The sequence below is a fragment of the Agelaius tricolor genome, unplaced genomic scaffold (genome assembly GCF_023055355.1).
Source record: "Agelaius tricolor isolate 1412-34295 unplaced genomic scaffold, bAgeTri1.0.p SCAF_6, whole genome shotgun sequence".
In the NCBI taxonomy this organism is placed as follows: Eukaryota; Metazoa; Chordata; class Aves; order Passeriformes; family Icteridae; genus Agelaius; species Agelaius tricolor.
Window position 1 is genome coordinate 14,566,507 of NW_027269266.1, and position 24,293 is coordinate 14,590,799.

Below are 24,293 nucleotides of genomic sequence, written 5' to 3' on the forward strand. Positions count from 1 at the left end.
CTGACATGGTTTTAATGTCCAGTGCAGGTCAGATGCCAGTAACACACTAGATCCTGTTACTTGTAATGTGAAATCTAGTGTTTTAGAAAAAATTCCTTTCTATGGAAGGTGAGGACTCCTTTAGAAATTTCACATACTGCAGACCAGTGCATTGAACTTGCCCTTCCTGATGGTTGGTCACTGACCTATGGCAGTACAGGTCACAGGCTAAAAGTGAGTACTCTACAGTTCTGGGATTAAGCAATCTGGGTTAACATCATTTAAAGTTAGATATTTGAATGCTTTTGGAATTCTGAGCATCAAGCATCAGCTGGAGTGAGAACATGTGCTGGGACAGCTGTTGAAGAGTAGTGGGAGAATGGGAGGATTCCATCCTTGCTTGACTTGTGACTTTTCTGTGCCTGGGGAAAACAGCCTTTGCTCTGTTCATGAAATGGGAATTTATGGAACATGGAACATTTTATTTACAGACCTGACTTTGTTCTTCACTGAAAAGACAGAACACCTAAAGGTCATGGCACTGTTCATTACAGCACTGTTGCATGCAGGTGTATAGGTTTTACACTGTACTTTGGAGCAAGAAATTGGGTCTGAGATTAGAAGAAAAGGAATATTTACCTCTTTCTGTAATAGAATAAAAGCCTTGCTGCTGAAATTCTTGCATTGTAAGTGAAGATGAAAGAAATTGTAGGAAAAAATCCCATTTCAGGCATGAGCTTCCAGACTGCTGTGGCTTTAACAGCATAGTTTAATTTCTCTGCTGCTGGCATTGCACTGGCAGCACCGCAGAGGGTGGGAGAGAAATAGAGCAGATTGGTGGCAGATTTTGAAGGGAGGTAGCCTTGGGCAAGGAGAGACATAAAGATTAAAATCTTAAATTTTTGTATTGGTTGTTTTGTCTTTTTTACTTCATAGCGATTTTAAATTGCTGCCTTTGTATAGTCTGTGCTGTCCTGGCAAGTGCCCTGAGTGCGTTCACTGCTGTCCTGAAGGCTGATTTGAGTCTGTGGTTAATTTGGGGATAAGTACTTGTGAAATAAAAAGACAAAAACAGAGCATAAAAAAAAATTAGTCTGTCTGAAGAGAAAAAAGCAACTAAATCCATCTTGTAAAGATAAGGTGCAGCAATTGCAGAGGGCAGATTTACCTTTGTATGCTGGTGCTGAGTATTGCCTCCAAAAAAGGTCTGGAGTACTGACTCAGAAAAAGTCTGGTCATGGAGTTGATATTTTTATGTTACAGTAGTGAACAGAATGCATCTTGTATTGAACAAATCCAGCAGGAGACATAAAGAGTTCCAATTAAACATTCTCTTTATTGGGGCCTTTCTCCAAAATGGCACAAATGCTTAGAGTGCTCATCAGTGCTGCTAATGAAAAGACCCAGAGTCACAGGTTACACTTTTATTTGGATTTAGATCAACACCACAGATAAGATACTTTGGTCAAACACAAGAACAGATTGCTATGCCGCTCCTTCCTGGCTGCAATAAGTACAGTAATGTGTAAAAAAAAAATGCTGGTTCTCCTGGAACACCAAATGTAAATCTTGGATTGGCACATACATCTAATAAATACGCTGTTTGCACTTAGCACTTTAAAAGGAATTGCACATGCAAGATGTAACCAGGCTACTGATCACCTTTGTCATTGTCCCTGTCTTATTTTTACTTTATAAGTTCTTTGCTTGCCTTTTTCCCAGCAAGAAAAAAGAATATAATTTGCTGCTCTACTCAGTATTTCAGTGATTAATCTGCTGATTTTGACACATTTAGCAGAGGTCACATTGAGGCCTTCCCGATAGAATTGGTATCTCCTCTACAGCTTGGCTTGAAACACAATGCAGGTGGCAATGAAGTCCACTGAATGAGGTGAGGGGTGTGCCCAGAAGCTGAGAGGAGAGGTTAACACCAAGCAAAGATACAGTAGAGGGACAGGCGTGAATGCAGTTCTTACAATATCAAGAGTCAATACTACTACCACACAAATAATGACATATCAATAATATATTGTACAAGCTTATACAGCAACACATGTTGATTTGCAACATTGTACAGTTTAAATCTAAAGTGCACAGCCTCAATCTGAGGTGACAAAACAGTACTATCAATATAATAAAGGCAACACAATTACAGACACTATTTATTTCCTCTTACTTCATGTCCTCATTTTACATTGAATCAATACTCCATTTATCTATTTTAGATGAAATTAAACCCACATTGCACTTTCTTTTTTGTCTTCAAGTATTTTAGAGACAGCAAAACCATATTGCTTTACAAACACAAGTTGCCCATTTAGGCAAAGTTAAAACCAAAGCTTTAGTAGGGTTATAAGTAGACAGGTCTAAGCTGCAGAACTCTTACCAACACTTCCACATGTTGGGGGGAGAAAGGATAAATTTAATTTTCCATGCCAGAGACACCTCTAAAGCTAAGGAATGATGCAGCAAATAATTTCTGCAAGAGCTGTGCCCATGGTTTCTAAAGAGGTTTTGAGGCTCTGTAGGGGTTGTTCTTTGGCAGATGTAGCCATATCTTGACTTCACTGTAGACAAGGATGGTGTCCAGCACTGTGAAAATCCTTTGACAAATCAGTCTGTACTGAGACCCCATCCCTGTCACTCAGATTACAGTCACATTTAATTTAGGCCTCGTCTTGCAGACCTGTACATCTGTAAGAAGTCTTCACCTTCTTAATGTAGCTGTGAGGTTTTCAATGTAGTTTGGGACTGCTCACAGCAGAAATAGTTTTGAGATAAGAATTTACTCAGCCTTTTTTTTTTTAATAGGCTTTTTAAACACAGAAACCATCCAAATACAACCTTATTTCAGTCTTGGTTAGCGCTGTATATTGATTGTGCGTCTGCTCAGGCCACGTGGGAAACATAATTAGGAATAATAGCATCCTATTGTTGTACTGTAATTGATCTTATTAAGTGGTTGTAAGAGCTGCAGTCCTCTTGAGGTTTTTCAGTAACCAACCCTGGAGATGTACAATCCATATGACATGGAGAAAGAATGTATTACGTGGGCTTGTCTTTTAAAATAAGCAGTAATAAATATTTGAGGCACCTCCATCAAAAGAAAAAGAATCCCAGTTAATTTTCAGCTTCTGTACTTGCAGTTTTATAACCCATATAAAATAAAAATATATAGTTTACAAAATAGGATTTTTTATATATATATATATATATTTCCTTTTGTAAAACTATACTTATTTAAATACATTTGAAATGTTGCTATAGGTAAATTAGAAATTCTGTTCTAATACTACGAAAAAGGCAAAATCCTTTCACTTTTAACATACAGCATGTATATTCTGCATCTCACCACCCCCTCCCACTTCCCCCAGTCTGATTTTGTCATAATTTTGGGCAACTTTGGCATCATTCAGTCTGATTGCTGTTAATTTAAAATAATTACTGTGTTAAAATTTGGGGTAAATTTTTAAGTATCTTCTGGTCTTCCTTATTTGTTTCAATGAAGCTTTTTTGTGCACCTAATTATTAAGGAGGCATTCTAAAACTCAGGAAAGGACTTTAAAGGAGCCATGTTTCTTGATTTTAAACTGTACTCTACTCCAACGCCACAATATAGAAATAGATTTACTTTGGAACAAACTACAAATACATTCGCACAGTTTGTGACAACTTAATTGTCTACTTAGAGGTCCAGGAACAGGCTTTCACACCCAGTTCTTATAAATCTTGTCCCAGGCGTTCGATTTCATCAATCAGGAAGTCAATGTCCTGGTGAGTGGCCGCAGGGTTGGAGATGACCATCCGGAAGAAGTTCACTTTGTCCCCCAGGGGCTGATAGCTCACCATGGTCGTGCCATACTCCATCATCCTGGCTTTTATCACTGGTGCCACCTGCAGAGCAACAGAAAGTAGGGGACGATGGTGATGTCTATTATTCTTGTCAGTATTATTATTATTTTCATTATTGTCACCCCCCTCATTGTTATTAAAACATAGTACACTTCCTTTTTTTTATAGAGGATGGAGAGCTACAAGCAGCTGAAATGAAATTACATCCAATATTAATAAAAACATTAACCTCCAGTAAGGAATAAATGTCACACTGAAAAGGCATTCAATTTATCCTGTTTCTTTGTCGTGCTCTTTAAATGACTGGGGAAATTTCCCTCTTCTACTCCCTCAATATTGCTGACAGGGACACAGTAGCTGTTTTTTGTACTGTTCACAACAGGGCTACAATTGGTTTCATATGCCTGGGTGCTGCTGAGCTTTTGCTGCCCGTGCTGTGTTTAGTGACTGCAGTTCCCAGGGCCTCCAGTACGGAAACAAGGAGCAAATACGGGCTCGGCACATGGGGCAAAGGCAGGGAACACCACACCTGGGGACCAGACAAGGTGGTGCCAGACTGGCTTGCAGCAAAACGACCATGGAGCTGTCATTTGCCAGCACCTCCCTTGCTCTGTGCCCTGGGAGATGACTGTGGGCACTGCCTGCCTGCAGGGGTTTCACTGCTCACCTTCATCAGGCGGCTCGTTCTCTCCTCACTGTCCTCCACTCCACGCAGGCTGGGAGGGATGTACCAGAAGCAGACATTGGTGTGCTGAGGCTAAGCACAGAATAATAATGGTTTATGTTGTAAGAAATGCTCATAATATCTCAATTGAAATTAAGTTCATGCCTTCCCTCCCTCCCATGCATCATCTTGTGACAGCAGGCAATGGTTTTCATTATTGTGGTCCACTGAGAGTCATCATTGTTATTAATGCAGAAAAGATAATTTTAAGCAATTTATTCCCAGGGTGTCAGATGCAAAAACACATCATCCAGCTGGGCAAATATATTTATGTCTTTCTGAAAGGCATCTGGATTTTGCAGCTCCTGTCCCCTCTGGGGGCTGAAGGGATCATGTGGCTAAGGCAAGAGTCTATTACAGATAATTTAGAGGTGAGGACCGTGTCATTTACTTTTATTACATGACAGAATAATACAGAATCTGATTTTGTAAACAGGAGCCACAGGTGTTGCATAAGATAGTCTAAGATTTTCTTACATTTAATGAAATTTATTACTTCTCAATTTGATTCAGCTAGCTGCTGTATTAAAATGCATGCAGCACAGCATCTTAGCTCATTTAACATCTATGGGGCCACTAAGCAGAAAGGCATAAAGTAAGAACTAGTTGGCATTTTTTGTGCATTTTGTGGGGTACTGTACATGCACTCCCAACAGACCCTGCTATTAGCAAACTGCAACTCAGTTTTAGAGCTTGTTCTCATTGTACCTCTGTGTGTTGTGTTAGGCTGAGATACCAGGGTTTTGTTGCAGCAGGGTTAAACTGAGCAAACTGAACACTTATGCACAGCTGCCTCATCTCCCTTGTTCCTGCATTCCATGAGGAAGAGAGAACTGGCACAACAAGGGTCCCTGCTTTCTGTCTCATGCTGTTTGACATGACCTGTTGGTAGCATCCCAATAGGTAACGAAGCCAACACTGCTGCTCAACTGAGAAAAAGAAGTTGCACTACATACCTTTCCATCAAACACCATTTCATACCCTTCTCTGTTCTTTATTTTATTGTATAGGTATTCAGCAAGTTCCAAGCACTTATCAATTTGTGCTTCAAATCCTGTGGTTCCCTTTACAGAGAGATGAAGAAAAGAAGTTATGTAGCGATCTGTTCTATGAATTAAAAGGGCGAAAGGACCATGCAATACTTGCCAACACATCAGCAGAAGTCACCTCTCAGAAGTCCCTGTGAGATCAACGATCTGATTCTATGTGATGAAGGGCACTTTGATAAGCAGAGCTCATTGGTCACTAGCTCTTGCCAAAGAGATCCCTATAGCCAACTCTGCAAAATGAGCATCAGGTACTTGCTTCGTTCTCAGGAATATTTTGCTGAGAACCAAAATATTCTCAGCACGGAGGGGGGGTCTTCAGGAGGTATTGAGTTCCAGACATGGGGAGCCTCCCACTATTTTCAGGATAGGGGATTTTCATCTTCCACAAATGATATGCTGAGGACTTTCCAAGAATAATTTTTTTTTTTGGTTAAGCACAGAATGGGTAGATACAGTTCTAGAGCCCAGTCTAATGCCTGTGGAAAAGCACACTTTGTTTAGAAACTACCCTGCCTCTGTAGTGTTCTTCTCTCTTCTAACAGATACCATACAAAATCAGAAGCTGTGTTTTTAAGAGCTGCAGAAAAGCCTGCTTTTTCTTCCCTGGCAGAAGTAATAATCCTCTCTGTGACATCATAATTGTTACTGCAATCACCAACTGTGACGCCTCAAACAAAGGATGCAGCTTCAAAAGGGAAGAAGGGGAATAAACAGCTGGAATAGATAAACTCTTTAAGAAACACATACCCTATTTTGTAATGTTAATATTACAAGCAGAGAAGAGAAAAAAGCAGTGCAAGGCATATTGAAAAAATGGGCTTTAGGAGAAATGTCTCTGAGTAATGGATACATGCCCCTGCTAAATATGTTCTGGCAGTGCAGAACTGACTTAAAAAGCCCATGTCATTATCCCTCTGTGTATAAAGATTTCAAAACAGAGTAGAGGTAGCCCTGAGAGAAAGGCTTGGAGTAAAAGAGACATGTGGCTAAAATCGCCTGCCACTCTGCAGACCCCAGTTAGCACTACAGCTATTGCATCCTCCTTTACAGACTGCCATACCTCCTCAGAGGTTTAATGGAGCACATGAGTATCTTTAAGGCTTCCTGGAAATAAAAACAGTGATCTCATCTCCTCTGAACCAACCTTAGGCAACCTGACATAACAGATTAAATAAATACACACAAGAACTTATTTAGCAATATAGATACTACTTATATAGATAAGTAAATCTACTACTTATATAGATAAGTAAATTTAGCAATATAGATAAAGCAATATAGATGAAGTAATTACAGATTTCCCAGTGAAGCTTTCCTCCACTCCTTCAAAAGATTACTTAATATCTACTGCATGCAATTAGGTATTGCCTAGGTATTTCAGTCTTGATTTGCCATGTATAATTTCTGAATAAAATTAAAACATCCTTTTATTTCCAGAAATCTTTGTAACAACATTCCTAGGTATATGATTTATGCTGTTAGACTCCTACAGTTACACAAGGCAAATGCTATGCAAACCCATACAGTTCAAGTTTCAAAATCATGTGTGCTGCTTTGAAGCTCCATCCTTAAAAGTATAAAACCCCCAGAAAATAATAATGTTCTTTCTTTCATGTTATATATGTGAAATTCAGGTCAGGTATTTTCTAAAATTATGATTACAGGGAAAAAAAAACCTCAAGTGTATCTGGTGTGCATTATTTTAATACAAACAAATGTGCAGCAGGCAGTCCTACCTTTGCCCTCCACATCAGCCATAGCTTGAAGACATCAACATGCCGTCCACACTGCAGAGCCTTGTCTCCCGTGTCGTAGGACAGGTCGTAGTGCTTGTCTTGTTGAAAGAGGTAGGAAGCATGCATTTGATTGCAACTCTGCATCAATCCCTTATGGACACAAAGACACAAGCACAGGGATGTCAGCACAGATTTGACCACTGCTTTGAGGGCTGCTTTGGGTGAAAAATTGCGAACACCCAAATTCAGCCAAATATATGTCCAAGTGCCGAAGGAAGATCAAAAAACCCCACAAAACCAGACTTAGTTGCTCAATGGATTAATCCCTATCAGTGCCCAAGATGCCTTGGTACCTGATCCAGCAATGTGTAATCCACTCCCAAATCCAAATAATTTTTTTAAAAAGCTGGACATTGTGCTTCCTAGCAATCTTATGCTTAACTTAATTTTTGGATCTTGCCTTTTATTCTTTGTTCTGGTTCCTTTTCCTCCTTTCCTTTGAAGGCTTCTTTTCTGAATCAGACCGAGACAACTGGTGACTAATCTAAAGACTATCACAGCACTTTTCAATTGCTTTGGTCTCTAAAATTCTGATTTTTATTGTTTTCTTTCTTTGTAGGAACAGTTCTTTTCTGCAAAGCCCGCAGCTATAGCTTGGCTGCTTAAGCGGTATAGAAAGCTTTGAGCAGACAGAAGAGCATATGGCCTTTAAAAACCTAGCTAGACCTATTTCTGGGCTGCAACACACCATTTTAAGAGGTACCTTTGTGGGAGGGATAGAAGCCAACAAGGTGAGGAAACCTGGCTCATGAAAGCATGAGTTTCCTTTTTAGCTCTTTAAGTAAAATGCAGACAGCCACGTTCTGGCTCTAGTTAAGTTCTCAACCAAGTTTATGGTTTACCTTAGGGCTGTTGCCTAAAATGGCAATTTTGAGTCCAAGAAGAATCATAACATGGCTGTTTATCATCAAGCCTAATCTTTATATGTAACTCAAAACTGAGATAGCAAAATGAGAGGGGGAAAAAATTGACTTTCTCCTAATCTGAACCATCTGTCCGCACTAGAAGTCAGGGATGGTACTGACTTCAGCTGGGCAGGCTTTGTCTTGGGGAACTGACCCAGAGGGCAAATAAAAGCCAGTTTCTCTCTTCCTAAGTGCAATCACTTTGTATACAATCTGTTGTACAGCTGTTAGCAAAACAGCAACCAGCTTTTTGATAGCTGGTCTATTAAGTGGTGGCTGTATGGCAGCTGTCCCAGTCAGTGATGGTTATATGAAAATTACAGGCTTGAATGGTAATTCAAATTCTAGCACTAAATGAAACATTTACTTTTTATTCCAAGTGCACTTAGTGCTCCATTTTTACTTCCATGTGCCCCAAAGTGGATATATAGATCAAAGCTGGGTAGGAATATCATAAAAGTCTAGAAAGTGTAATGATGCCTCAATTCTGGACCAAATGTTATGCTATGCATGTAAACCACAACTTTCACCCCAAGAGGACCAGAGTTTGCATGCAGGTACATTTTATGCTACACAGCAACTAGTGGGGTTGCACAGTCATGCAGCCACAACTTAGCCATGGACATTTAGAATGGAAAGTCACAAAACTCTACAGATATTGCCATTGATTGCCTCATTTTTGCTAGACATCTGTTTTAATTCCTCCTGCAGTCATGGCTGAAGCATATAAACAGAGGTCTTTTCTCAGTTCCTGTTATAATCCTCATCACATTAGTAAGTATTATCTATGGCACAGTTATGAAGAAAATATCCAGGATTTCCAGAAGTAAAATGCCAGAAAGAAGCAGAGAAGCACGTATATTGTGACATACCTCTTCTCTTACTAGCAGGGCTGAGCACTGCAGTGGGACGCCCATCATCTTGTGAGGGTTCCAGGTTACTGAGTTAGCCCTGGGACAGAAAACCACATGAAACTCAGACATTGTACTATGTGATGAAACCCCAGAGGCATTTAGAAATAATTAGAATAATACCAAACATGTAGCAATACTCACTTTTTTCCTTTTTCTGAGCAACCAAAGCTGAAAATAATCATGGCTGATATTAGGAAAGTAATGCCTTCACAGGGGACCTAATCCACTCCAGTTGGCTTTTGGATGACAATCCTGGCAAATTACCACAGGATAATTGCTCTATCCACTAAAATTAATCAGAATTAAACTTTCTGGGGAGTCATCTGTACTTTACAAACATAGGGCAAACTTCCTATAAACACGCACTTGACTGATGGAACTTTCTAAAATTGCACAGTCAATTAAAGATGCAGATAAGAAGCTGGCAAGCCAGCAGATTTCCCTCCCTCTGATTCCAGTTTCAGCAAGATTTTCGTAACTAGCTCACACAGGCATTTAAAAAAAAATCATTTAAATACTTCTAGGTATCACAAAGTCTCTGAGTAACCTGGAAAAGCTGGCCCAAAGTAATTTTTCTTGTTGCTCTGATGACAGCAAATTTTCGTAGCTCCTTAATTTTTGCTTGGCTACAGCAATTCACACAACTACAGTAATAAGCATGGAACTGACCCATCTTGCCAGAAAAGAGTCTGATTCTGCCTCCCTTCAGGACACATGTGTTGGAAAAACTGCTGTCAGCCTAGGTTTTGGGAACAAGCACAGAGCTGACACAATACAGTCTAGAGAAGAGGCATTTGGGACTGTGTGAGGGCTGAATGGAAGATTGTCCAGTTGTTTATTATTTTAATTTTGTGTTATGCTCGACTGGCTATTTTGTAATTACTATTATTACATATGATGAGTTAGCTGATAAATGTATATATTTGCATCCAATTTGGCAAGCTGTCAAGGACACATAGTGCATGTGTGTCACAGACATCCTTTCACTAAAAATCCTTTCTTTAGGATTTTTCCTTCTGAGAAGCTAAGAAGCCTCAGAGACAGAATATAAACAATGGTTGTCTGCTGCTGTGGAATGCAACAGCTCCACCTGTGACTGGCCCATCTTGGATGTTTATAATTAATGGCCAATCAAGGACCGAGCTGTCTCAGACAGAGTCCAAGAGAGCTGCCTATGTCATCATTCTTCTTTTCTATTCTTAGTTTAGTTAGCCTCTGAGGAAACCTTTCCTTTCCATTTCTTTTTAGTATAGTTATAATGTAATATATATATATATATAATAAAATAATAAATCAAGCCTTCTGAACATGGAGTCAACATTCTCATCTCTTCCCTCATCCAAGAACCCCCGTGAACATGGTCACAAATGTGATTTTATCTAGTGCAGTGATTCATATTTTGATGGTATAAATTGGTATAAATCAGTCAACTGAGGCATGGGAATACTTAAAGGACCCAGAGCACACTTGCAGGTAACACTGATGGGAACAGAGGTGAGCAGGTTAGAATCTAGCAGTGTTTTCCTTTGTAGGACTTGGATACAATGCCACAGGTTTATGCACCTCCTGCCAAATTGCTTCCACTCCTTCAGAGCAAGTGACTTCAAAATTCACATGGACATCAGGCAGTACTTTTGTGCTTTCTTCTTTGCTATTTAAATGGGACTGTTCAAGTGCCTGCTGCAAAATCTGTAGGGAACAGTCTTCCACAAGCAACATCTGGCCACTTGGCTTGGCTTTTTGAGTATTTGGCAGCTTTTAATCAGCTCAGTCAGTCATCTGATTACAACACCAAAGCTAATGGTTCTGAACATTCACTCAGGTCTATGAATTTGATATGATACTTTTTACTTTTATTTGTGCCTATGCAAAATCAGATGGAAATTCTTTAAGAGACCTCTAAGTAACAATAGTGGTATGCATTTTCTCAAGCAAAAGGGTTACTTACTGACAACATCCAGATGGGAATTATCTGTCTAAAACATTTAATCTACCTTATGGGCACTTATTTACCTAATTACATACCAACTGTGTACAGAAAAATAATTAATTATGTAAAATAAAAATCCAACATTTTTCATTTGTTATCAGTTATTTTGGGCTTCTGTCATCAGTATGTGTTTGAAGAAATTGCTGACCAAGACAAAAAGTAAAAAAGTCTACAGAGTTTTTCCTTTACAGATTTCAAATGGATGACAGGAGAGATTCATGACTGGCAGAATTTGGTCCTGAGCCATCATTAAATACAGACTGATGCAATGACTGACCAGCCACAGCCCTGGGAAGGGTGCCCAGGGTGCTCTGAGGGAGCACTCACCCACTGCACACAGGATTTTCTCATGTAGCTGTGACCCCCTGTCTGAGCCTCTGCACGGGGGACACCAGGCTGGAACTCCTGATGTTGGCCAGACCTATCTGCTCCACACACTGGGGCTTGTGCTTCCTCCAGGGTGCCTTCCAGCACCTTGAAATCTGCCGTGGGGAGACTGGAGGGCGTGGTAAGGACAGTCCTGCAAGTCATCCTCCTGTGACAGGAGTATTTCTGCTGGCTGACTGTTACCTGAAGGATGAGAGTGCTCAGGGCACAGTGTGCTGCAGTAAATGTTCCCTCTCCCATCAAACATGAATAACAGCTTCAGTTCTCTTCTACTCAGACCTGTGGTGACTCCATTATCTACCATGAAACAGAAAGGTCCTTAAAAGGTCTGCTCTAAAGGTTCCCATACTTGAGATCTGGACACACTGAAATGAGCCGCTGTGTCCAGCAAGGAGAGGAACAACATTCAAAATACCAAATTTCCTTAATTCTCTGCCAAACATATTGAGATAGTACTTATCAAAACACTTAATAAAATCCAGTGGAGTTCTGGATCTAAAGCTATCATGTGGAAAATGCTCCAAAGTAGATTTAACCTGAACTTCTCATCCCAGCACAATTTGGACAGCAATTTGAGAGGCAAACCCTTTGTTTCGTACTCTGCCCTCAAAGGCAATGAGGCAGATTTTTGCTGGCTGGATATTTGTCCTTTTAATGCATGATGTAAAAGTCTGGAGTGCTGCAGGCAGTCTTAACTAAATGAAATCATAGAATCGTTGGCTGCTTTCCAAATTTTGCATGAGAGATGTATGAGAAAAGAACTGAATCATCAAGGTATCCTCCTAATCTCCAGGATCATGATGAGGAAGTTGTTTGTAATTTTAATTGGCAAGGAACAGCAAGCAATATGATTTAGTGATAAAGAAGGAGGGAGTAAATGCTTTACTCTCAAACATCATGAGCCTATGTAAGTACAGAAATGCAAGTGACTCCATCCAGCCCAGTACACTGCCTCTAGAAAGTGGACTAAATAGGTGACTGGCAAGAATACAAAACAGAGCAAGCACCTCTGAAATTTCTCTAAATACTCTCTGAGCTTCCACTCATTTGTGGCTCACAAAAATCCTGAATGGTTTTTGTCTTTCCTTGAATGTAGATAAATCTAAACATCCTAATGAAAGGATTTCATGTCTTAACGAAATGTTTCTGAGTAACCAGCTGTTCTTAAGTTCAAGTTCAGTCCTTCCAGCCTGGACAAGCATCAATTATGTTCATCTGCATTGTCTGCAATGTTTATGAGCTCATGACTACAACTGTGTATATATCCAGGGACAGACTGACTGAAGACATCAGTAACACAGTCTGGAAAGGGCTATTCTCTCCAGAAGTGACAGAGCAGGACATCTGTCCTAACTGCAGGTGCACTTTGAGTTTTATACTTCAGTGTACAAGACCTACAAGATTCACTTCTTGGAGAAATGAAATTGCTAATTCATGTTGGATGCTGAATCAGAGAATGCTGCAGAAACTGCTCTGGACCTGTGAATGCATGGTGGGAGAAGAGAGAAACAAGCATGGAATGTCTGCTGTTTATACTTCAAAACAAATTGCCACAAGGGCACTCTGCAATGCTGCTTCAACTGGAAACAGTTTATATGATTTCTCCAAACTGTATCTCAGAGAAAACATGATCCTTGATTTTTACAGGCATTGCTATGGTAATCACAAGTGCGTCAAAATGCATTTAATAAATGTCGTTTATTGATACCAATAAACCATACCTTTCGACGCCATTCAACTTCCATTTGTGTTTCCTCGACATCAGGAGCCCACCTCCCCACGCTCCCTGGAAGGCAAGGCACATCATCACCTTCATGAGAGCTCTGCTTTCCTCCCTGATGACATCTGTGCCTTCCCATCAGTTGGGACCCTTTTTATCTCACTGATGTGGCACACTCCAAAATGACCAGGCAGATGGGGCCTGAGGCATGAGCTGTGCTCATAATTTTCTCCCAGTAGCTTGGAAGCAGCAGTCAATAGCCCCCAATCTAAGCTCCCACCCTCATCATCCTCAAACCCCTCACTCACCCCCTCCTCTGACACCAGCACACGGGGCTGTCATTAACGACTTTTAGATCTGCTCCTGGGTCAGCTGTCTTTTCTCTTGTAGTCACTAAGTTGTAATAACAAACCAGGCTGGGATCTCAGCTGCTCTGAGGCATTTTCCTCATATTTTGGACCCTCTACTGCTTGCCCTTTACTCATTTTCTTTCCTCACAGAGATCTGGGACAAGCAGGCATTTCATGTGACTGAGTATTTAAGGTAAACAGAAATTCTTCCTTTGAACAGACTGATTTTGGCTGACACAGTTATTCAAAATCAAGACTCCCAAACCCATGGGAAGTCAATTACCAAGCCTTTTTGGAGAAAGGATTTGCAAAAATGACATAGAAGATATTCTAGGGCTGAAAGATGATCCTTCAGAAAGATTTCTTGGCAAGAGCCTGGATAAAGCTAAGAAGCCAATCTGATAAATTTCCCTAGCACTTGCATCAACCTGATCAGCAATTTGCAGTACTTTATTCCAGACAAATGTATCCTTTTCCTTATATATTTATTTTGCAGCAGCTGCAGAAGCTGAGCCAGTGCTCAGTATGCTTCTTACCTATTTCTTTACTAATGGCATTTAAAGATAAAGCTGAAAGCCGAAAGCACTCAAACTAGGTCAACTTAAGTGTCCCAGTTGCTAAAAGTACAAGTACAGTCACAGCTCCTAAAATATCCCCCTGACCTGAGCCTTTCAGAGGAGTGGGAAGTCAGTGCTTGAATGTTAGACTTAATTACAGGAACTAAATACAATGGGTTTTGTACAAGATGACACTCTCCAAAATGAATAAATTAATGTTAATACACCTTGTAATCCAGCCCTCCACATATGATGGTACTTACATCCACATGCATCCAGATTTTGTATTTCTTGCAGATGTCTGCAATAGCTATGAGAGGATCAAATGCCCCATACACTGTTGTCCCAGCTGTGGCACTCACCAGAAAAGGAACAAATCCCTGCAAGAAAGCAGAGGGACGTTGTGCATGGTCAGAGTGCTGCAGCCCCCTCATCCCCTGGCAGCCCCAGTTCCCGCTGTGCTGTCCCTACAGTGACCCCACCAGTGTCTGCCAGAGGCCATCCCTGCTCGGTTACACTGGTTTTCTCCGCGTTTAGATGCCAGCGATATTACAGTTTCTACCTTAAGGTGGCAGCAAACTTCCAAACCAGTATCCTCCATTTATTAGGATGCACGAGACAGGTACGGGCTCAACAGAACAATTCTGCTTCGCACCACCTGCCTGAAACAAAAAAGTCTGCACCGCAGGATGTCACATGAGCAAACCTCAACCAGGCACCACAGCGAGAGAAGCGATTCTGGGGGACTCTGCCCTGCCCTGGGCTGCGGTGCAATTATCCCAGTCTGGCCATGGGGTGCCCCAGTTTTGTCACTGGAACATCGTGTCTGATGTGGGGCACGGGAGGTGGGGGGCTCCAGCCCCATCCCTAAGGCAGAGCAGGGAGACAGCTCTTCAAAGGTAAAGGCAGCAGCCTCCACAGAGGCCAGGGACTATCTCCTGAACTCCCTCTGCTAAATGCTGGGCCTCATCAGCCATCACTTCTGCACTACGAGAACTGAGGTCTGCTAAAATTTATAGAAGTGTTTCATTTTAATTTCATTTTCAGTTATGTTGATTTTATAAGGAGTACTTAGAGGTCAAGAGTGGCTACTTTTTTTTTACAGAACTGAGGTTCAAACCATCAAAAAAGTCCAAACTTCCTTCTGCAACAGTCAGTAGGTTTGAGTGGCACTCTATTACCATTTTGCCTTATTTTTTTTAATCTACTGTATTGTTTTTATTGGAAAAAATGTGCTTTTAATGAAGATTTATGTTATTAATCAGGTTTGGCTGCTGTATGTCTAGTGAACATAAATGCTGAAAGCACAGGGCTGAGTTTATTGCATACCTTAATCTGATGTTTTAATTCTAGCTTCTCTCAGTGAACAAATACAAGTGTGTGCATTTTTAGAGATATGTGGATTTTAGTTTACCTTCCACTGTTTTGGTGAGTCTATGAAAAATATTTTCAATGCATTAGAATAAAACAAATTCCCCGAAATGATGACTCAAGTTTTGACAATATTCAGCTGAGAAGCTGCATCATAGGCTGATAATATAGAAGAGGAGGATGTTACGCAAAACATCATATAAAAAAGAAAGCCAAATAGCTCATGGATATTATAAAGTAGTTATAAACCTATTTTCTCAGCAACTCTTGCCTCATTAATTGGCAGGCTACATTTCTAAGAAATAAATCAAAACTTAATGGGCAAGCCTGTGTTGTTTTACCAAGGAAAGCAAACAACTGGCTTTGCCATTCTTCAGGTTTTTTCATCTTTGGAAGCAGAAAAGCTGGTAAACTTACTTTTTGTTTGGCTTCAACAATTCTTCTTTCAAGGTCTGATGGGATCATTTTCCCTCTGGAGCAAGAGAGAGTTATATCAGTAACTTGAAATCAACTTTTGCTGTTACTTCTTCACTTAACAGGAAACCCAAAGAAGGAGCAAAGTGACTTTTTGGGCCAAGAGTTATGCTGCATTGAAGAGGACAGAAAGACTCTGTCCAGTAGTCTGGGTTTTACTTCATTTATTTAGTCAATATATTTGCATCAGTATAGTGATGGGAACTGAGAGAAAGTATCTTGTGGCCACCCCATTAAAGACTGATGCTGCTCCTTGGAGCCTCTTGGTCCTGCCTGAAGTTACAGTCCTGGGAATAAGCCTCAGTCTCCCAGGGAGAGGCTCAGCCCACTGTACCAAGAAGTTCACTGGGTGCCAAATCCCAAATCCCAGATCAGCAGGCACAGAAAATGCAGAAGAGCTGCACAGCCCTGAGCAGTGCCAGTCAGTGGTGCTGTCAGCAGCTGTCTCTGCGCTCCCTTCCCAGGGATGAAGGTGCTCAGGGTGACTTTCCCACGGCTCAGGGAATTACATGTTTGCCTCTCCTGGAAGCAGGGTGTGAGAAGCTGCCAGTCCAGACTCGCTAAATGCATTGTCAGGCTCTTTGCACTGCCTGTATTTGCAACACCTCCACCATGTACCATCCACTTCAGATTCAGTTGGGTAAGGCTTGAAGGCTGATTTAGGAAATCCTCTGAATTAACTAGGTGCAAGATAAAAGAGTGCTGATACTGAATATTAAGGCTATGGTTTTCTTTGCTATAGACACAAGCAAGTCTATAAAAGAAGAGGCACTATGAGTATCAGGAATACAAACATGATAGATTCCCATGTTACAGAAATAAAGTCTTCATCAGCTTTGAATGTTGTACATTTAAATTGCTATAAATTTTAAAAGAGTTTTAAAAGATTTTTTCAGATTTTTTTCTTTCACTAGGCCCTCATTCCTGCTGCTATAAAAAAAAAGAACCTTAATTAAAGCTCAAAATGAAGTGGAAACTAATAAACCCATTAGTTTTAGTTTCCTTTTGCATGTAAACCCTTGACCTGTTTTCATGACATTTAGATGCATGTCCTTTTTTAAAAATTATTAATTCACTGTAATAAGATACTATTGGTTTAGTAAGCTTCCATCCTCACATAGCTTACAGTAAGATGGTATTTATTTTAGTAGAAATGGGTTTGTACTGGTGAGTTTTTTTGTGAAATCTCTCCTGCATATTCAAAACAGTAAAATATGGAAAGAATAACTAAAAATAAAAAGCTCTAAAAATCTAAAAATTAACCCAAATTTTTCTTGCAGAAGTGCAAGGAAAGTCCAAAGAGTATTCAGCTCCTTGTGAGCCCCCTCCAGACACATGTACATGATTAGAGAAAAGCAGTAGTAGTCTAATGCTCAAAAGATGTTCCTGGGATTATGAGAGGAATAAAGAAAATAAAACCATGTCAAAGGAGGGCAATGAGTTCCTCTTCAAAACATAATTTAGATGTTGATCTTTAATAGTTTCTGATTTCGTGTGCATAGAAACATAGACAGCACTGGGCAGATGTTTTCACTGCCCAAATTTTTTTACCAAAGCAAGCAATTATCCAGCCTCATGTCACATTGAGTAGATGCAGGAATTCATGGCCAGGAGAGTGCAATTCCCAAGCAGTTTCAAGGTTTACCAGGTAAACAAGGCCAACTTGGCAGGTGTGGGTCAGAATGGGAAAGAGGCGCTGGAAGTATGCTTGGTCATACTGAAAGCATCAAAAATGTATCAGCATGGTCCTTCCAGAGGCCCACATTTTCAAAGAGGCTCTTCCCAACCACACCAAGCCACATCCTCTGCAAACAATCTGCTGTGTCCCTGTGCTGTCTGCTGTGTCCCTGTGGTGCCTGTGAGACACACAGGAATCCTGCTGGTTACTTCAGCGTGGGCAGGCCAACCTGTGCAGTGTTCACAGAAAACCATCACGCTGAATTTGCACAAGGAGAAAAAGAATTCATGGCTCCATTGATCCACATCCATCTGTAGTGAATAGAAACAACTGGGGATTTATTTTGATATGTGTTGGTTGTTCTGACGTCATTAAATCCTCTTCAAGGTGTGTTCAGTCTTTTGTTAATAAAGAGATAATAGGACCATAAGTCAATATGCAAGCACTGTGATAAGCACTGTAAATTGCTTACTTGATGCTTGTTTTTTAATGTGGGAGCAGAGTATTTTGATAGCAGCAAAGCCTTCCATTCTGTTAGAGATGTAATTAATTCAATACCTTATAACAGTGAGGGACTCAAATAGTATTTTCTATTAGAAATTCTCTCAATAGAATCAGTAAGAATTGTTCTATTAATTTTTTGTCCCATAGAAAGTGTTTTCCTGAAACCAGAGAATTTTTATCAGAGTATGTTGATTTTGTTAATATGCTTTTTTCTCAAAATGGGGTTTCACAGAGGATTGAAACCTTTTAGTTGGGTGAGTTAAGCAGTAAGGTATCTACCACCCTTTCTCAGAGCCTGTGTGAGCTGCACATCAGCTGCCTCCTGTGCTGTTGGTTTCCAGGGACCACCATCCTTCTTAGCCTGTGCTTCCCACAAGGCTGCCAAGATCCTCCTCTGCACATCCTATCACAAACACGTCCTCATCAAGGGCATGAGGGGAATGCAATCCAGCTGAGAAAGATGGTGGGGGCATGAAGTAGTAGAATTATATTAGCAAATGCTCCTAAATATTTTATTCCTACAAAAGGCCCACTGCAGGTCATTTTAATGGATCAAAACGTGAGAGTCTGATTTGACCAAAACAAGATTCCTCCTGGTTTATTAGCACAAAATGTAAAGAAATATATTAGTTTGATATCCTGTTTCACATCAGAATGAAACACTAAAAAATATCAGAAACCTCTGAGGAAAGGAACTTCTAAGATATTTTATGAACTCCATAAATGGACCCATAAAGAAGCTACTAACAGAGCCAGTTCCTCAAGTGGGATAAATTAAAGCTGATGAAGATGACAGTGCCATGACAAATTACACCAACTGCTGCCCACATCCTACATACTCTCTCTAAGATAAGCACCTGATGATCCTCTGTTATGCAATTATGCACCACAATAAAGGTGTATTTGACATCTTTACTTACCTTTCATCACATCTAATCAAAATCACACTATCTGTACCAATACCCAAGGCTGCAGCTCCTTTCTTCACAGAAAAGTGACTCTGAAAAAATATATTTATTATTATTTACTTGTTTTATTATTTATTATTTAATTTAATATAAAACCCTACCCTTGAAAACCCTTCAGCAGGAAGTTCCACAAGGCAGTAATTATATTCAGAGCCCTTTTGGAAACTGATCACTGTAATTTGAGGCTTCAAAGCAGGTCACTACCATCAACCAGAGGGACAGCAATCACTCTAACCTGGGTTTACTCCTGGAATATTACAGACACAACTCTGGGCCATGCTGGACCTTGATGCAAACCTGCAGCTTCTATTGCTTGTACAGATTCAGCTGTGAGCTTGATTTACTGAAACAAAATAGTCTTCTCCACAGAATTAATTTAGTTTGTGATGCCCATAGTCATGTGCTACAATGTATCTTCTGCCCAGAGAAAAAGAGAGAAATGAAAATAGGAAGCCTAATTGTGATGTCATGCCAGTGAAAGCCAGTAATAACTCCTACTAATAAACACAGCTACTGAAGTTTAAAATCAGAATAGGGCTATTATTATTATTATTATTATTATAGTAAGACTATTAGTTAATCTGTAAGTACAAAATAAAATGTGTAAGTTACATACTGGAGTGCATGTTGGCCTAATTTTCTCTTGCTCATAGGACTTAACTCCTGAGCCAGTGTTGGTATATAATCCTAAATTGACTCCCAGTGATTATGATAATGCAACAGTTGTATATATTATAGCCCCAAGAGTTTGATGTTGTATTAACTCAAACACAGCTGTTAACAATATTGTCTAAAGTAATTTTAACTACAGCTTATGAAACATTGAAAAAATGGAAATTCTTTAGATTTTACAGTATCATTAATTTAGGATGTAACACTATAAAAAAGATTCAGAAGACAAAAACCTAACAAGGCTTTTTAAGTGTCCAGAGTGTTAAAGAAGAAAGGAAGACCTAGTTTGCAGAGCACAAAGGAAAGAAGTAATCACTATGGCTTTGTCAAGGGAGTATTTGCAAGCAGCAGAGAGCAGCAGGGGAAGAGACTGGCACAATGGTTACATGTGTGGCCTTCACCTAAAGGCCACGAGGGCACAGATTCACTGCATGCTAAAGGACTCTATACATAATGAACACTTTGAAAATTACAGTAATTCTAAACCAACTTAATGAAAGAGGAAGAAGAGTAGAAGAACTGAAACATGTACATCCAACTTCAGAAGTAAAAAACCTCTGTGTTTTAAAAATTTCTCAGGGAGTAGTTTTCATAGAGGTTTGACTGCTATGGTTAAGATTGCTATGGAAGAATTTCCAGTACAAACTCCCTTTTTTATATGCCTGTATTCTCACCATTTTGGCTGAAATTCTTAACATTTTCATGATGTCTGCTGACTTTTTCAATATCCAGAGATTTTTAAGAAGTTCAGATTGCTCTTAAGTCATGTTTCACTGATGATCTATGGACAATTTGAAAATACTTCCTCAGGTAAATATTTTTAATACTAGATTTATTTTTTAAATGCACTGGGTTGGTACAGCTTTTCCCTGGTGGACATGGCTGCAGTGTATGAACAATGTGTACTGAGCAGCCCCTGAACACGTTGCCTAGATGTAAAATCAGTTTTTGAAGTACTAGTACAGCAAACCACCCCAGTCCCTGAAGTAAGCACACTCTGAAAAGTAAACATACACACATTGGCCTGACTCTCACATGAACTGATGATAAATGGAATGCATACTCATCACTTAGATGAGCCACAGGGGATTTGTGCCTGTCCCTTGCAGGTAGCCTAACCAAGCTGACATCATCAAGTAGGCTTCCTCTCCATTTTGGGGGAGAAAGGCACCACCACGCAAAAATTTATCCAGAGTAAGGGTGGCTGGTTTGGAATGGGTGCTGAATGACATCAGGTGAAGAAGTTTCTACCCCTTCTCTCTGAAAAAAGTCCTGTGATATCTGCTGTGAGAATGGGAAGTGCACAGCATCTGCAGCCACCAGCACTCCAGACACTGCAGATGTTTGACACCCAGACACAATCCAGCCTATTAAAGCCACTGGCCACTGGTATCTTCATCTTGGAATTTGCTCTGTTGTTTTTCTAGCTGGGAGTCACAAGGTGCTAGGAAGTATTCATACACTGAACATCACAGCTCAGCCATCACACTGACATTTTTCATGGCATGTTATTTCCTTCACAAAACTGAATTTTTGAACAAATGCATTTCTATGAGTTTCATCAGCTTCACTGAATTCAGTGGACTTTTTCCCAGCACAAATGCACTGTAGATGAAGGCTTGGATTGTGACCAATCCAAAACCCTCTGAACATCCAAGATACAAAAGTCTGTTCCCAGCCCTGTGGGCCTCCCTGAGCCCTCTGGGGCAGCAGTGCAGCTTTTTGAGAGCGGGGAGGAGAAGAGCCCATGAAATGGCTATTGGCAGGAGGAGGCTTATAAAGAATTCCAAGTTTAGGAAAGTATCTTGGAACTTTCCAAAAGCTGAAAACAGAGCGAAAATATTGCCAGTATAATGACAGTTCACAGATATGCTATATGAAGATAGAATTGAATGCATGTACTTAAAAAATTTAATCTGTCTTTTATTCATTTATTACACAAACTGATGTGCACATACTGGGTGGTGTAAATATATAAATGCAGGTAGATATTTAGGAGTGAAGAGGCACAGATATATTTCACTGGGGTTTGAGTTGATGACATTACATTCATTTATTTTGCTGCTTACTCCACACTAGTTAAAAAAGATTTACTGTTGCAATTTGTTTTTCTACTAAAAAACCAGAACTATTCAAAGTGCCTTAAAAAAGAAAAGACGGATTTAAATGGTCTACTATGAAGAAGGAAATTAAGCCCATGTGCTCAAAGACATCTATTGGAATATGGCCAAGTGCAGCTGCCTTGCTAAGAAGTCTCATGGCACTGCCAAAAGAGCACTGGGGAAAAAAAAATGAATGTAGTGCTGATAGCTCAGTTGCCTGAAGGCTTTTTAGAGACTGAAGGGAATTCAGTGGTCAGGAACCAAAACTGGTTTACGGATAAACTGGGAAGAAATACAGAAGTCTGTGCACAGAAGGGCAAATGCAATTACAAATTCTAAACAAACTCTGAATATGAAATGGCTCAATCTGTGTATACAGTCACAGATATATGACTGCTATGTTTTCATGTTTTAGGACAAGACCACAGGAATTACTCCAAGTGCTTGAGAGGCTCTGAAAGACCAAGGATGAAAGCAAAATAGAAAAAATATATTTGTAGAACCAAAGAAAACTTTCACAATGATAATTATTAAACTTTTGTTTAATATTCCTATGATGCTGCTGAAAGTTTGGTTGCCTGTGTAATATATGGTAAAGACAGAAAACTATAAAGGTCAAAGAGATGAAAAGGTTTGCAGAAATAAACCTGATCAGACAGAATTATTCACAGATGATTTAACTGGGCTAACAAGGAAGGACATTAAATGTGACCCCTTTGCAAATACCAGGGCTACAGAGTTTTCAGACACCCCAAGAAGGGAGCCTGAACAGCACCTTTCACAAGACAGCTGTGCAAGAGTCACATGGATCTGAAGCCTTATGGTGGGAGAGCCAGGGAACAAAGGGAGGGCAGGCACAGGCTGCCCGATGCCAGTCCTGAAGCAAAAGAGGAAAAGCCAGGCTTGGGGGCGCTGGAAGGTCTGGAGTTTAAGCACTGTCCTGGCTTGCAGACAGAGAAGGGAATGGGCTGTCACTTCAGCTTCCTCCCTCCCTCTTCACACACTGCAAAGGGTGCATGGAAACTGCAAATACATCCCCAGTCGAGAGGAACCTAATTTCTATTTGGAAAGAAATGTGGTGAAATTCAGTGGTAAAGGAGAAAGTATTAGTGATATAGATATTAGTGATATAGGTATATAGATATTAGTGACTAAGAGCGTACTGACAGGCAGAAAAAAAAAAAAGGTGATTCTGAGCCAGGGGAATTTTCCCATTATCTAAAATTTCAAATGCTCTTAGGTATAGGTTTGTTCCCCAGATAGCCATTTTTACATGGTTAGCTTTGTAAGGTAGAGACAGTGTAAATGTATTACATGTGCAATAATGAATAGGCCCCCTGAAAAATGGAAGAATAATTAAAAATGCTATGATGCTGAAAAGTACAGCATTGTTACCTAAAGTGCTTCAATATACAGATGCTTCTATTTTTATAGCTTGCTAAATTACTTGCTTATCATCTGGCATGGTTGAAGCTGTCACAACCAACCATCCTAATGCCATGAGCCCCACAGGGCATGGCTGTGTTTTCAGATTGCTGCTTCTCGCTTAAATAAATCCAGAGTGGCATGAGCTTTGTGGAGGTGGCTTATCAGTAACCAGTTTCCAAATGCTGAGCAAGCTAAGACAGATCTCCTGCAGCTGAAACTCCCCTGAGGTCTGTCACTGGCAGCCCAGTGCCCAGGAGATCTGGACCCCCAGCCTCACCTTATCACCTATTCACCAGCAAAGAGGAGAACACACTTTCCTATTCACTTCTCTTGGGCTTTAAGCATTGTGCAATCCCTGGATATGTAGGCTGGGCTATTTCTCTCTTAATAATCTAAAATGTGTTGCTAGTTTAGGCTTGCTGTTTGGGCTCCCACAAAGGTGGGGGGAAAAAGGTACCTCCATACCTACCTGATCTCTTAAGGCTTTGGCACCTGCTTTAGACTTAAGATGAGTTGTCCTCTGCAGATCTTTCTCTTTTTTATTGGCCATAAAAAGTGTATAGACTAACTCAGATTAAATGTTTACACTTCAGGTGATTAACATTAAGCAACATGAATTCTATCTTTATTATCTGATTTCAAGCTACAGCTTCTCCTTCAATTACCTACAAAAAAATTATACTGTGTCCCATCCAAGTTTTAAATACACTGCAATGAGAGGTATATTTGCTATGGTTTCATTTACCTACTGCTATTCAATTTTTAAAGTTACTTGTTAGTATCAGGTGAGAAATGAGGATATTAATGTTTCTAAACATACTAGTATGCACATCTTTGGCATTTTTCAAACACACAACTTCATGCTGCTCTTCT

General features: G+C 40.1%; 1 protein-coding gene across 1 annotated transcript in view; it reads right to left on the bottom strand.

Annotated features, from left to right (window-relative positions):
• Positions 1–1,295: 1,295 nt before the first annotated feature.
• GAD2 (glutamate decarboxylase 2) overlaps positions 1,296–24,293 on the bottom strand; it is a 40,903-nt gene continuing 17,905 nt past the window's right edge. Inside the window, exons 8-16 of the mRNA XM_071428786.1 lie at positions 19,171–19,250; positions 16,012–16,066; positions 14,487–14,603; positions 13,318–13,382; positions 9,178–9,256; positions 7,341–7,490; positions 5,512–5,619; positions 4,499–4,588; positions 1,296–3,873 (exon numbers count right to left, since the gene is read on the bottom strand). Of these exons, the coding sequence (XP_071284887.1) occupies positions 3,700–3,873; positions 4,499–4,588; positions 5,512–5,619; positions 7,341–7,490; positions 9,178–9,256; positions 13,318–13,382; positions 14,487–14,603; positions 16,012–16,066; positions 19,171–19,250 (918 nt within the window). The 3' untranslated portion in view covers positions 1,296–3,699. The remainder of the gene's footprint in view (positions 3,874–4,498; positions 4,589–5,511; positions 5,620–7,340; positions 7,491–9,177; positions 9,257–13,317; positions 13,383–14,486; positions 14,604–16,011; positions 16,067–19,170; positions 19,251–24,293) is intronic.